Here is an 11,993-nt window from a genome sequence, read left to right as displayed (position 1 = left end):
CCCCCACCCCTCTTTTACCCCCTTGTAGCAGCAAGCACCACCACCACCCAGCACACTTTCACATGACCCTCATCCACTTGCCTGTTGCTGAAGTAATGTCACAGCTGCATGTTCCAAGATCCGTGCTACGCCATGGGCAATGCATTTGACGTTCAAAGCTGTATCCAATGTGATTGAAAAAGTGCAACTGACTCCGAGGCAAAAACATGGCAGCGGCCATTGTTTGCACTGATGCATCGTTCCACCTACATAGTCGATATCGATTATTACCAGAATGAGAAATATGGAAATCCCTCGAACCTTTCATAATAAAACCCGCCAGTGCTATCGAGAAACGAAAAATAGTTCTGATACTCAGGCGAACGCAGATACGACAGCTTGACAATCATGAAATTCGACTCGATTTGGCAATAATTGAAGCCATTTGCTTTTGCATACATTGGATCCTTGTTATCAACAAGCCATGGAAAGAGGCTCTCCTTGAGTGGTGTCATCAACTGCATATTCTCCTTCATGAATTGCAACGTTAAAGGATAAAGACTTCGGACCGCCAATGGCTCTTCACGTTCTGTAAGAATGAAACCTAATAGCACTACTTGTCAACCATGATACTCACTCTCCCTTCCCTATATATGTATACATACCCATTGTTTTATTCCTTTGCTCCATTTCCACAAAAGGGTCGGTATCCATAATACAACTGTAATCCGATCCAGGTTCGACACGCCATGCATACTCGACATTTTGTAAAAGAGGGTGATGAAAAAAGAAACCTGCATGATACCTCTTGGGCAGTCAATATACAGAAGCATACACATATGCGAATGGGATCAATCAAATACCTCGATCGCTGGCGAAAGAGAAAACTCGTTGCGTGCTTTACATCGGATGAAGAAAAGTACTTCATGTAATCTTCAGCGCGTACTCCAGATACCCATGATGGATAATCCCAAAGCTCTGCATCTATCTTGCCGAAGAATATGGGTGAAGTGGTGAGCTTGGTGATGTAATTGCGAAAACTGGCAGTAAGGTGTTGATTGCTCAGCAAGATCCAGGGATATCGAAATCGATGATTGAATCGGTCTTCTACACTTCGAATGGATGCCCGAATATGCTGTAGATCACCACTATCAACCACCATGTAAAATGCACCCTTGACTGGTAAATCCCTCCATACGTTGTTGTCAATCACTGTATCCATGGGTAGATGTTCCTCATTTGCTGTATGTGATGCACGTTGATGTTCCAATAAAAGTTGATTTGATGATTTCTCCAACATGTTGCTGCCTGATTGTTGTTGTTGATGATGTTGCTCACATAAAGATTGAATGATCTTTGCGCCTTCCTCGCCAATCATGTTCTCGTTTTGAAACAGCCGCTTTAGGTTATCAATTGACAGTAGTATCACCAATGCCACCAATGTCAGAAATGATAAAACACGTATGGTCGCAGGACGTACGAGTAGTCGACTTCGCCGTAATGGTGTCTTGGCAGTTTTCAATATACCATTGCTTTCGCTTCGGTGAAGCATGACGTATATAGCAACAATGATAAAGAAGAGAGGAAAAAAAGATCAACCAGCAAGTGGGAGAGGAAGGGAGTATCGTATTGCATTACGCACCGCGCCATATTCATCCCGTCATCGATCACAGAGGCACCTTACAGAAATGGACATATATGCAAGTAATCAGTTTGGAATGAAATACCTGCAATTTGACAAATCGATTCCGTTAAACTTGGTTTACAACTCTTCTCCCTTCCTTTAAACGCTCTTGTACATACCCTTTTGTATTTTCATTCCTCGACATAATAGATACATACACCCCACTCTGCCAATATGGCCTTCTTTTCACGTCGCTGGTATTGGCTCTTGGTCCAGATTCTTGTTGCCGTGTATACCATTGCATCCGTTGGCTATCTCATATATAGACCTCGAAATCCATGGAATGCGCCACATGAAGAAGAGGGTGAATCAATAGTGGGTCGTATATCTAGAAAGCAACCGAATTATTATGTGACCGGTCCACGTGATAACCCAAAACAACTTACGATCCATTTACCAGCACCTGGTAATACGACGACACGGGTGAATGCTGGATTCGTGGTGCTTGTTCGTAATTCAGAGCTATCAGGGATGTTAGGATCCATGTATGATGTTGGTACGTATCACTAGTAGTAGAAATCACCAAGCACATACCTTTCTCATGCCACGCCCACCAGAGTCACGATTCAATCGAAAGTACAATTATCCATGGTTGTTCCTGAACAATGAACCATTTACTGAGGAATTCAAGCAGAGAACATCACAAGCAACGAATGCAAAAACTTACTATGGCTTTGTGGATTCTTCAATGTGGTCCTATCCACCATGGATCAATCAATCGTTTGCTGCTGAATCACGTGAAATGATGGCTGAACTCCCATATGGTGACAGTGAGAGCTATCGTCACATGTGTCGTTTCCAAAGGTAAGCTACTACAAGGTGTAAATATACGATTTCAAAAGACAAAGTGAAGCTCACCTCTTTGCGTGTCTGCGATATTGTAGCGGCTTCTTTTGGCGACACCCTCTTTTGCTTGAACTTGGATGGGAGTACTATTGGCGCGTGGAACCTGATGTCCGTTACTTTTGTGAGCTTGACTACGATCCATTCGTGTACATGAAGGAGAATGGGAAGCAGTATGGTAAGTGCTTATCCTCTTGCAGCCCATGGGACCCCAACCACTTACCATGATTGCTGTGGTAGCTTTCACCATTTCGTTTATTGAGAACATCGACACCGTACCAAGTCTATGGAATGCCGTACGACGATTTGCCAAAGAGAGTGCCAGCAAAGGAAAGGATCATTTCAAGTTGAAGGCCAAGGACAGCTTGCATCGGTTCGTGACAGATGCCAGAGCAGAGGAGTACAACGCCTGCCACTTTTGGACCAATTTTGAGATTGCGCGTGTCGACCTGTGGCACACGGATGCATACAAGGAATTCTTTGACTATTTGGATATGGATGGTGGATTCTTTTATGAAAGGTAAAGGAGAGGTGAAATGGCCAAGTATCTTAGGAGGACGTATGCTCATTAGAGACATGGGATGGAATAGATGGGGAGATGCACCTGTGCATTCGATCTTTGCATCGCTATATCTCCGGAAGGATGAAGTTCATTATTTTCATGACATTGGGTACCAGCACTCCACATACCAACATTGCCCAGAATCAGAGGAGCTTCAAAGTCGATGTTACTGCGATCCTGTCAACACACTCGATTACACGGATCCAATGAGCTGCCTTAATCAGTATATGTATGCATTGGATGAAGATTCACCAGGCACTGATGAAACGGTGGGCGATCTCTTGGTGGCTGCATGAATAGCGGCTATTGAATTATCATATGATCGGCGAAATAAGATCCCATCCTATTGTGACATATAGCATCATCCGGCATTCAACAAATAAATCATTGTCGCTACAACCAAAAGACTCAATTTGCTTACTACCAACTTGGTCAATTCAGACGTCGCATTTACAATATCGACTATTCCATTCCTTTTCAGTTATTCTTAATCCCATAATACAGCAGCATCATGGTTTTGGACTTTGATACAACAGCAACTACGACTACTACAACGCCACCATCACCACTATCATCATCCACCTCAACAACAGATAGACTGCTTGTTGGAGGCAAATTCATTGCGTATTATCAACATGGCAACAAAACAATCACAGAGCACGTGTAAGTGAATCACCCAATGAATGGTAGCGAACCATACATACATTTCGTCTCATCACCCTGCTCCTCTTGTAATTTAGGTTTCAAGATGCGAGTTTGGAAATAGTTGATGCAAAAGCACCGTTCTCATACGAGCTGGTTGTTACGCATACGCCATCATCACCATCCGCCACTGCTCAAGCCCTTTGTTGTAGGTCGACGTTATTGTATGCTTATTATAGTCCAACATGTTCACATGATACGTATCCTCCTCGATTAGATGACAAAGAGCAAAGATTTTCATTGTTACCGGAACTACAACTCTCCATCCATGAAGGCTATGATGATCCAGAGGACGTGCCGCCATCACTAACTTGGGTGGATGCAGTAAGTTTATCTTTGCCTCCTCCTTCTTTCAATTTGAACCGTACAGGGTGGTTAACTACGTTCTACTTAGGAATTTGGTGAGGCATTTGAATTCGTCTGCAGACCATCATGCATTGAGCAAAATGAACTACAGAGCTTTGTCAAGGTGATACGCCAATGCATGTTCGAGCATGCTTTTCAAAAGAGTCACAAGCTTATGACATCTGAAGATGCCTGTCAATTCGAGCTGCCGCAAGTATTGCTTCTTTGTCTTTATTAGTAGAGGATGCTGATTCTATTTTTAGTGTCTTCAACCCACCTCTCGGGTCTCATCGATTAGCCAAAAATACGATTGCTGATCACCACAAGCTGTCAACAACAAATCGCCTACAAAGCAAGCGACATCTTCAGCTACCCAAGATACAATTTCTTCCACCCGCTGGTAGTGAGCCACCTGCCGAACCAGAGAACTTTCTTGCCAGCATACAGGCCGATCTATTTTTATTTGAGAATGACAATGAGCGCTATGTCCCTCTCGAAGCAGGGGTGGATGTCGACCTGGTTAACTATGACCCATTTCATTGTAAGGCACACTATCACCTAGCAGCAACAATGAATACTCATGTTGATTATTGTATACGTAGATTGGATCCTCATCCAAGGCGATAGTATTCCTCCCATATCTCATCCCATAGAACCTCGAACAAATCCAAACTTCAACAAGGCACGTATACTTTTAAATCTGACACCAAGAGGATAATAAGCTAATCATAGCACCTATTTTGGTACCATCGAATAGGAAGATAAAGTTGTTACCTGGAACTACTATGAGAGTAAGTATATTGGAAATGAATGAAGGAGAAGTCATCGCGTATATTCATCCATTCGATTTGTTCATTTAGATAATCGGTGCTATTCATTACTACTCAAGATCATTGAAGAGGAGGATTGGCATGAATTCGCGGGAGCTTTTGGTCAATGCATCTTTGAAACCTTCAGCCACGTGCCATTTTCTAAATCATGCGTATGTATACAATCGAGTCATCACTTGTACTTGGCATTAGCATTACTAACACAACATGTAGAAAGGCAATCAAGACTTTGTTATCAATGCTCACGAAAACAACGTGCCCTTTGATTGGCGAGATTCGGATGGTAAGTTACTGGATGACATGACATGATCACAAGGCACGATATTAAAAAACTTCTCATATAAGACGATGATTGCTCTAGTGAAGGAGAGGCAGAGGATGAAGATTTGGATTACGTGGAGGAAGCTTCTTTGAGCGAAGATGCTCAACGATTTTTCAGTAATGAAGCCAAGAACAGCAGCATGGTTCTCAGCTTCAAGGACAATAACTCATGCTTTGTCTTTCGGGGAGGCGAGATGGGCATCTTTTCGAAGCGAGACGACCAACAGCAAATTACGTTATCGCATACTGCCAAGATGATATTGAAGGATGGAAGGCATTTACGGCAAGCAATCCCATATCTTGGCGAATCATCGATCCTGCTAGTGGATTCTGAAAACCAAGTATCACATCTGGATCTGGAATGCGAGCAAATTGTGAATGAATGGAAAGCGGGCGGAGATGATCCATGCAAGTATCAAGGCATGAATGGCATTAAATTGATATCCATGTAACTAATGATGGTACTACTACAGTGATTTCTCTTGCACCAAGCTCCAAGTACGCACAGGCAACGGATGAGCCAACATTGATTGGTATTTCCTCGAATGCTGTGTTCCGCCTTGATCCACGGCTTGATGGCTCGCACAAGGTGGTGGAAGATGAATGCAAGAAGCATATCGCCAAAACCCAATTTTCGGTAGTAGCAACTTCTCAACAAGGCTACATTGCTGTAGGGAGTCGTAAAGGAGATATTCGGTTATTCGATCAGCTCGGCTGCATGGCCAAAACTACATTACCCCCTCTTGGTGCACCCATTCTCGCCTTGGATATTTCATCCGAAAGTCGTTATGTCCTTGCAACTTGCAGTCAATATCTCATGCTCTTTGACGTATCTAATGGACACGGCCAATTGGGTTTTAACAAGGCGTTCGATAGCAATGAGAAGCCTATTCCACGACTACTCAAGCTGCGTCCAGAACATATCGTCTACATGGATCAACCCGTTTCATTTACCAAAGCAACATTTGATGTTGGTGACAAAGGAGATAAATACATTATTGCGGTATGTGATATCAAGAAAGGATTGTCTAATGAAAACCATTGACATGTCGATCAAAGTCAACAGGACCCTATGTGGTATTGTGGAAGCTGAGCGACGTGTGCAAAGGAAGAACATACGATTATACAATGCAGAAATTCGACAAGCCTGTCGTAGCTGCTGGATTTCATTACCAAAAGCGGGATAAGATCATTGTCACGGTAAGCCTATCAACCAATTCTTCATCACGACACGTAACACTAAACATTACATGGCATCACTGATATAGTTGGAAGATGACGTTCTGCTGACATCTCGCTCTCAACAAAAGTTACCATCAACCCGGCTTTTCCTGCTGCCTGGACAAGCAACTCGGCCATCGGCAACGCAAACAGCAAGGAGCTCGTCATGATCACACGTGGATGCTATTATGAATGGATTAAGTTTATTACATTAATATGAGCCTAGCAGCATACATAGTACTTTCAACTCTTATAGAGATAATATTCAAAGCTACATACACACGTCATCTCCCGCCGTATACTAATAAAATAGCTATCTTAGAAGATCTCAATCACAAAAGAGGAACGTATGTTAAGATGTTATTGACGAGATCTAATAATAGTCAACGTCATTTTATTTTAGCAAGTGACAAAAAAGGAACTCTAAAGGGGATGGGAGCGACAAATCCCAACTTGTGTGCGTGTGTGTGTGTGTGTGTGTGTGTGTGTGTGTGTGTGTGTGTATGCTGAGAAAAAGATGATCATAGTTCAAGGGAGTACTTGGTGAATTGAGTATAGCTTTCATGAGATAGCACCATCGTCATTGTTGGCATCAGTTGGGGATATCTTGCTGAGTGTCCACGACCCATTCAATAGTGAAATCGTTACATCACCCCCCATACAGGCTGTAGTACAATATGCCACCTAACCCAATACAACCAAGTGATCCACATCTTGCACACATGGGCTGATAGAACGATACCTTCCATATTTGAATCTAATTTTCATTCAATGTAAAGTCGAAGCATAGTACATGGTAGTGGGGGCGTTTGTCAAGTAAATGTGATGAAAGAACATTGCAAATTGACTACGATATGGGTGGATCACATCGAGGTAGCAGGGATAATTGTGTCATTGTATTCTTGGTGGTTGCCGCCATAACATCCTTCATCCATGATTCCAAATCCGTTGCTGCATGCATTGAATCGAGTATTCCAGTACCATCCATAGCTGTACAACACCTTTTGTCAAAGCTATAAGCCCTCTCGTCATTCCCATCCAATCCACCATCATCCTCAGTCATATCCACGTGACATGATCCATCCTACCTTCTTACGACGCGCCAAATAACCAATCACTGCACTTGATTGCACCCATCCATCCATCCATAACCATTGCTGACGTGCTTCCTTGTCCATCCGGCTGCTGGTCCATCTCTTCTTTGGTCATTTTCATCGTAGCTCAACCAGGTGAAGATTGCTTGTATGAGGTGTACTTGATAGCTGATATGGCATCATCCACAAGTATCCGAATGTATTGAAGCATGTTGCATCACGTAAATAAAGCTGCTCTTATACATTGACTATCTGCTGTTCACGTAGCAAAGGCCGTAATGCAAGTTGTTGCAAGTAGAAAACGCTGTTTGAACCTTGCTAATAGTAACAGCTGTTACGTTTCACCGTGACAAAGGAGTGTGCAAGTACGTGTGTTGTAGTAGAGTGACAAGGTTGTGAACGCTGTTTGAGACAATGGAGCAATGACATCCGCTAATAGCAGCTGCTGGATTGAATGCTGTTACGTTTGATTGTGGCAGAGGATTGTGCAAGGCAGTGTGTAGTATCAAGAAAGACGCGTGTTGTAGTGGGGTGCATACGCCATGGACTTGCCATTCGGTTAAAGACAATCGGATCAAGGCAGTTGTAGGATTGACATGATGGGTTGAAGCAGGACAATCGTTCGCAGGTGGTAGTTGTATACTTGAATGGGGCCAACAGTTGAGAATGGGAGGAAGAGACAAGAGGTGGGGAGTGGAAGAAATGGAAATTAAATAGGTCGGACACCTCTTGTATAAATGCATGAACACTGTACATCAATCCTCGATATTGACATTTCCCCTTTCGAACCTGAAACTTTCACACAAGGTGCTCTTGGTCATGCTGATCATGCTGATCTAAAAAAGACCTCATGTTTCATTTGAAAATTTGGAATGGGAGGGTACAATGTGGGTTTACTATGTAAATCGGAAATGGAGGACAGCGCCGATTCATGATTTATCGAAATAGTATGTATTACCTTGGGATTCACCATTTCGAACATGAAACTTTGTCAGGAGGTTCGCTGAGAGATGCTGATCAACTTCATTCATTTAAAATCTGCAGACTTCATTGTGAAGATTTAAAATGCGGGGAGGTCCGATTGGCGGATGACACGAACAAAAGAGCGGACGGCCTACCGCCCCGAAGTTGCCCACCTCCAACTTGAAAATTGGTCAGCAGGGTGCTCTCGAGCATGCTGATCAACATTTTCTAATAAAGACCTCACGCTTCATTTGAAAATTTGGAATGGGAGCGTCCACAAGTTTGAAAGACGGAGACATTCGCAGGGTCTGTCTTTCAAGAATTTTCGTGTTTGCCGTTCCAGCGTAGCTCAGTCAAATCGGCTCGGATCAAGCAACTTGAATGATGGAAATGATGGGCTGGAGCAGGAGAACCTTTCACATGCAATAGATTTTGCAACAACGCTGATTGTGAGGAAATGGCTGATAGCGTACAATATATAGACTATTGTGGATAGCCATAAAGTATAATCCATCAATCCTTCCATTCATGCAAGATAGCTGTGTTACACAAACACGTCCCTCTGTATCTTTTGCTCTGCCAGGGTCTAGCTACTCGACAATGAACAAAGACCACTTCTCATATAGCATCACGCTTACAAACATAAAGGTGCCTGTATCTCCAAACTTTACAATCGAACGTGGGTTTTTGAATAGAGCAATGGGCTCGGCTTGGCCAACAGCACCTTGTGTGAAAGTTTCGCGTTCAATGTCGCAAACAGCCCAAAAAATATTTTTCTGGTCGTCGTCGAAAGAGGTTGAGCCCCGGATCCAGTTTGGCTGGTAGCGACATTGCGAAATCTGGGATTGGCAAGCTTGATCGTGAAACTTTCACCCAAGGTGCAGTTGGCCAAGCCGAGCCCATTGCTCTAATAAAAACCCCACGTTTCATTGTAAAGTTTGGAGATGCAGGCACCTTTATGTTTGTAAGCGTGATGCTATATGAAGAGTGGTCTTTGTTCATTGCCAAGTAGCTAGACCTTGGAGAGCCAAAGATGCAGAAGGACCTCTTTGGGTAACTCAGCTAAAAAGTCAGGACTTCAGGGACAATGCATGAACGGTACGCAACCCTCACTTTTATGTCATACATTGGCAGCTAATAGCCACTGTTGTGCATTCCCAACTTTTGTGCATTCTATTGTAGGTGGACGATGCTCCTGCTCTAGACATTCATTTCCATGATTAAAGTAGGTTGATCCGAGCTGATTTGGTTGAGTTACGCTCACACAAGATTACATCGGTTGAGCTACATCGAGCGTGCTCTATGTCCAGAGTGATGTAATCTCTCTTTGACAGCAGCTCAGTCAAATCAGCTCGGATCAACCTACTTTAATCATGGAAATGAATGTCTAGAGCAGGGGCATCGTTCCCATGCGGTGGATCTCGCAACAATGATGAATGGATAAAAGTGGCCGTTAGCTAGCAATACATGCCTGTTCCTAGATGATCCGTAAAGTAATTATACATTGACCCTTCCAATCATGCAAAGTAGCTGAGTTACACAAAGAGGTCCCTCTGCATCTTTTTCTCTGCCAGGGTCTAGCTACTCGACAATGAACAAAGACCACATTTCATATAGCATCACGCTTACAAACATAAAGGTGCATGTATCTCCAAACTTTACAATGAAACGTGTGGTTTTTATTAGAGTAATGTGCTCGGCTTGGCCAACAGCACCTTGTGTGAAAGTTTCGCGTTCAATGTCGCAAACAGCCCAAAAAATATTTTTTGGTCGTCGTTGTCGAAGAGGTCGACCCCTGGATCCAGTTTGGCTGGTGGCGACATTGCGAAATCTGGGATTGGCAAGCTTGATCGTGACACTTGCGCCCAAGGTGCAGTTGGCCAAGCCGAGCACATTACTCTAATAAAAACCCCACGTTTCATTGTAAAGTTCGGAGATACAGGCACCTTTATGTTTGTAAGCGTGATGCTATATGAGAAGTGGTCTTTGTTCATTGTGAAGTGGCTAGACCCTGGCAGAGCAAAAGATGCAGAGGGCGTGTTTGTGTAACTTGAGTCATTCAGCACAGGCGATGCATGATTCTTGTACACTATTTAGGAATAGTTCAAATGCCAGCTAATAAACTTAGTCCTCCCATTCTCCATTGTTGTCCAATCCAATGCATACGAACGATTGTCCTGCTCTCGCCCAGCATGCCCATCCTTCAACTTTCTTGATCCGAGGGGATTTGGGTGAGTTACACTCAAGCACAAAACATCATCCAATTTCACAAAAATCATTTTGCAAAGTTATTTGTAAACTGCCACTTGATAGTTCATTCCTCCCATTCACCTTTGTTGCCCGATCCAATGCATACGAACGATTGTCTTGCTCCAGCCCATCATCTTCATCATTCAACTCTTTTGATCCGAGAGGATTTGATTGAGCAATGCTTAAACAAAGAAACGCCATCCAAGCTTCAGTTTCAATTTACTTAATTTCCAGCTCTTCCACGTCCCACTTCTTGTGTCTTCCTCCCATTCTCCACTGTTGGCCCATTCAAGTACAACTACCACCTGCGAACGATTGTCCTACTTCACCCCATCATGTCAATCCTACAACTCTCTTGATCCGAATGTCTTTGACTGAATGGGCAAGTCCATGGCGTGTACACGACCTTCTTGTCACTCTTCTACAACAACACACGCGTCTCGAGACACTACACACTCTCTTGCACATTCCTCTGCCACAATCAATCGTAACAGCATTCACTGCAGCAATTGCTATTAGCGAGGTCTTTACACCATTGCTTCAAACAGCATTTACAGCCTTGTCGCGCAACTACAACACACGCTCCTGCACACTCCTCTGTCACGATCAAACGTAACAGCTATTGCTATTGGCGAGGCTCATACAACGTTCTCTACTTGCAGCAACATGCCTTGCAGCCTTTCTACGTGAAAGCAGATAGCCAATGTATAAAAGCAGCTTTGTTGGTGCAGCTGGTTGTTTTCAGTACAAAGGGATTCCCATGGATGATGTCATATCAGCTATCGAGTACATCGCAATACAAGCCATCTTCAACTGGTTGAGCTGCAAAGGAATAAGCATGAAAATGACCAATGGCCGGATGGAAAAGAGAGCATACCAGCAGCGATCAGAGAGGTTCTTATTGTATTTGCAATGGTTATGGATGGATGGATGGAATCAAGTGTAGTGATGAGACATCCTGGATTGTTGCTTTGGATACTTGGTGCGTCGTAAGCAGCAAGGATGGATCATGTCACATGGATACGGATGAGGATGATGATTGCATTGGATGGGATTGACAAAAGGTGTTTACAGCCATGGAAGATATTGCAATACTCGATTCAATGCATGCAGCAGCTACTTCCCAACGATGGATGAAGATCCTTGTAACGGCAACCAGCAAGAATACAATGACACAATTACCCCTATTGCCTCGATTA

At 43.4% G+C, this 11,993-nt stretch overlaps 3 protein-coding genes across 3 annotated transcripts; 2 read left to right on the top strand and 1 right to left on the bottom strand.

Annotated features, from left to right (window-relative positions):
• Nucleotides 1-58: 58 nt before the first annotated feature.
• O0I10_001726 (uncharacterized protein) lies at nucleotides 59-1,531 on the bottom strand (the record flags this gene model as incomplete). Its single annotated transcript, XM_058481818.1, has 4 exons — nucleotides 59-245; nucleotides 301-568; nucleotides 645-784; nucleotides 843-1,531. 4 exons carry the CDS (start codon nucleotides 1,529-1,531, stop codon nucleotides 59-61), a joined length of 1,284 nt encoding a protein of 427 aa, XP_058347675.1.
• A 306-nt stretch (nucleotides 1,532-1,837) lies between these two features.
• On the top strand, nucleotides 1,838-3,364 carry O0I10_001725 (uncharacterized protein; the record flags this gene model as incomplete). Its single annotated transcript, XM_058481817.1, has 5 exons — nucleotides 1,838-2,159; nucleotides 2,221-2,467; nucleotides 2,548-2,684; nucleotides 2,747-3,026; nucleotides 3,097-3,364. 5 exons carry the CDS (start codon nucleotides 1,838-1,840, stop codon nucleotides 3,362-3,364), a joined length of 1,254 nt encoding a protein of 417 aa, XP_058347674.1.
• A 215-nt stretch (nucleotides 3,365-3,579) lies between these two features.
• Nucleotides 3,580-6,657, top strand: O0I10_001724 (uncharacterized protein; the record flags this gene model as incomplete). Its single annotated transcript, XM_058481816.1, has 13 exons — nucleotides 3,580-3,731; nucleotides 3,809-3,918; nucleotides 3,988-4,094; nucleotides 4,165-4,325; nucleotides 4,379-4,656; nucleotides 4,718-4,797; nucleotides 4,873-4,906; nucleotides 4,976-5,097; nucleotides 5,159-5,228; nucleotides 5,291-5,674; nucleotides 5,740-6,269; nucleotides 6,326-6,466; nucleotides 6,535-6,657. 13 exons carry the CDS (start codon nucleotides 3,580-3,582, stop codon nucleotides 6,655-6,657), a joined length of 2,292 nt encoding a protein of 763 aa, XP_058347673.1.
• Between the last annotated feature and the right edge of the window lie 5,336 nt (nucleotides 6,658-11,993).

Source organism: Lichtheimia ornata (assembly GCF_029851405.1).
Source record: "Lichtheimia ornata isolate CBS 291.66 chromosome Unknown scaffold00004, whole genome shotgun sequence".
NCBI classification, from domain to species: Eukaryota; Fungi; Mucoromycota; class Mucoromycetes; order Mucorales; family Lichtheimiaceae; genus Lichtheimia; species Lichtheimia ornata.
This window is presented reverse-complemented; position numbering and strand designations above follow the sequence as displayed.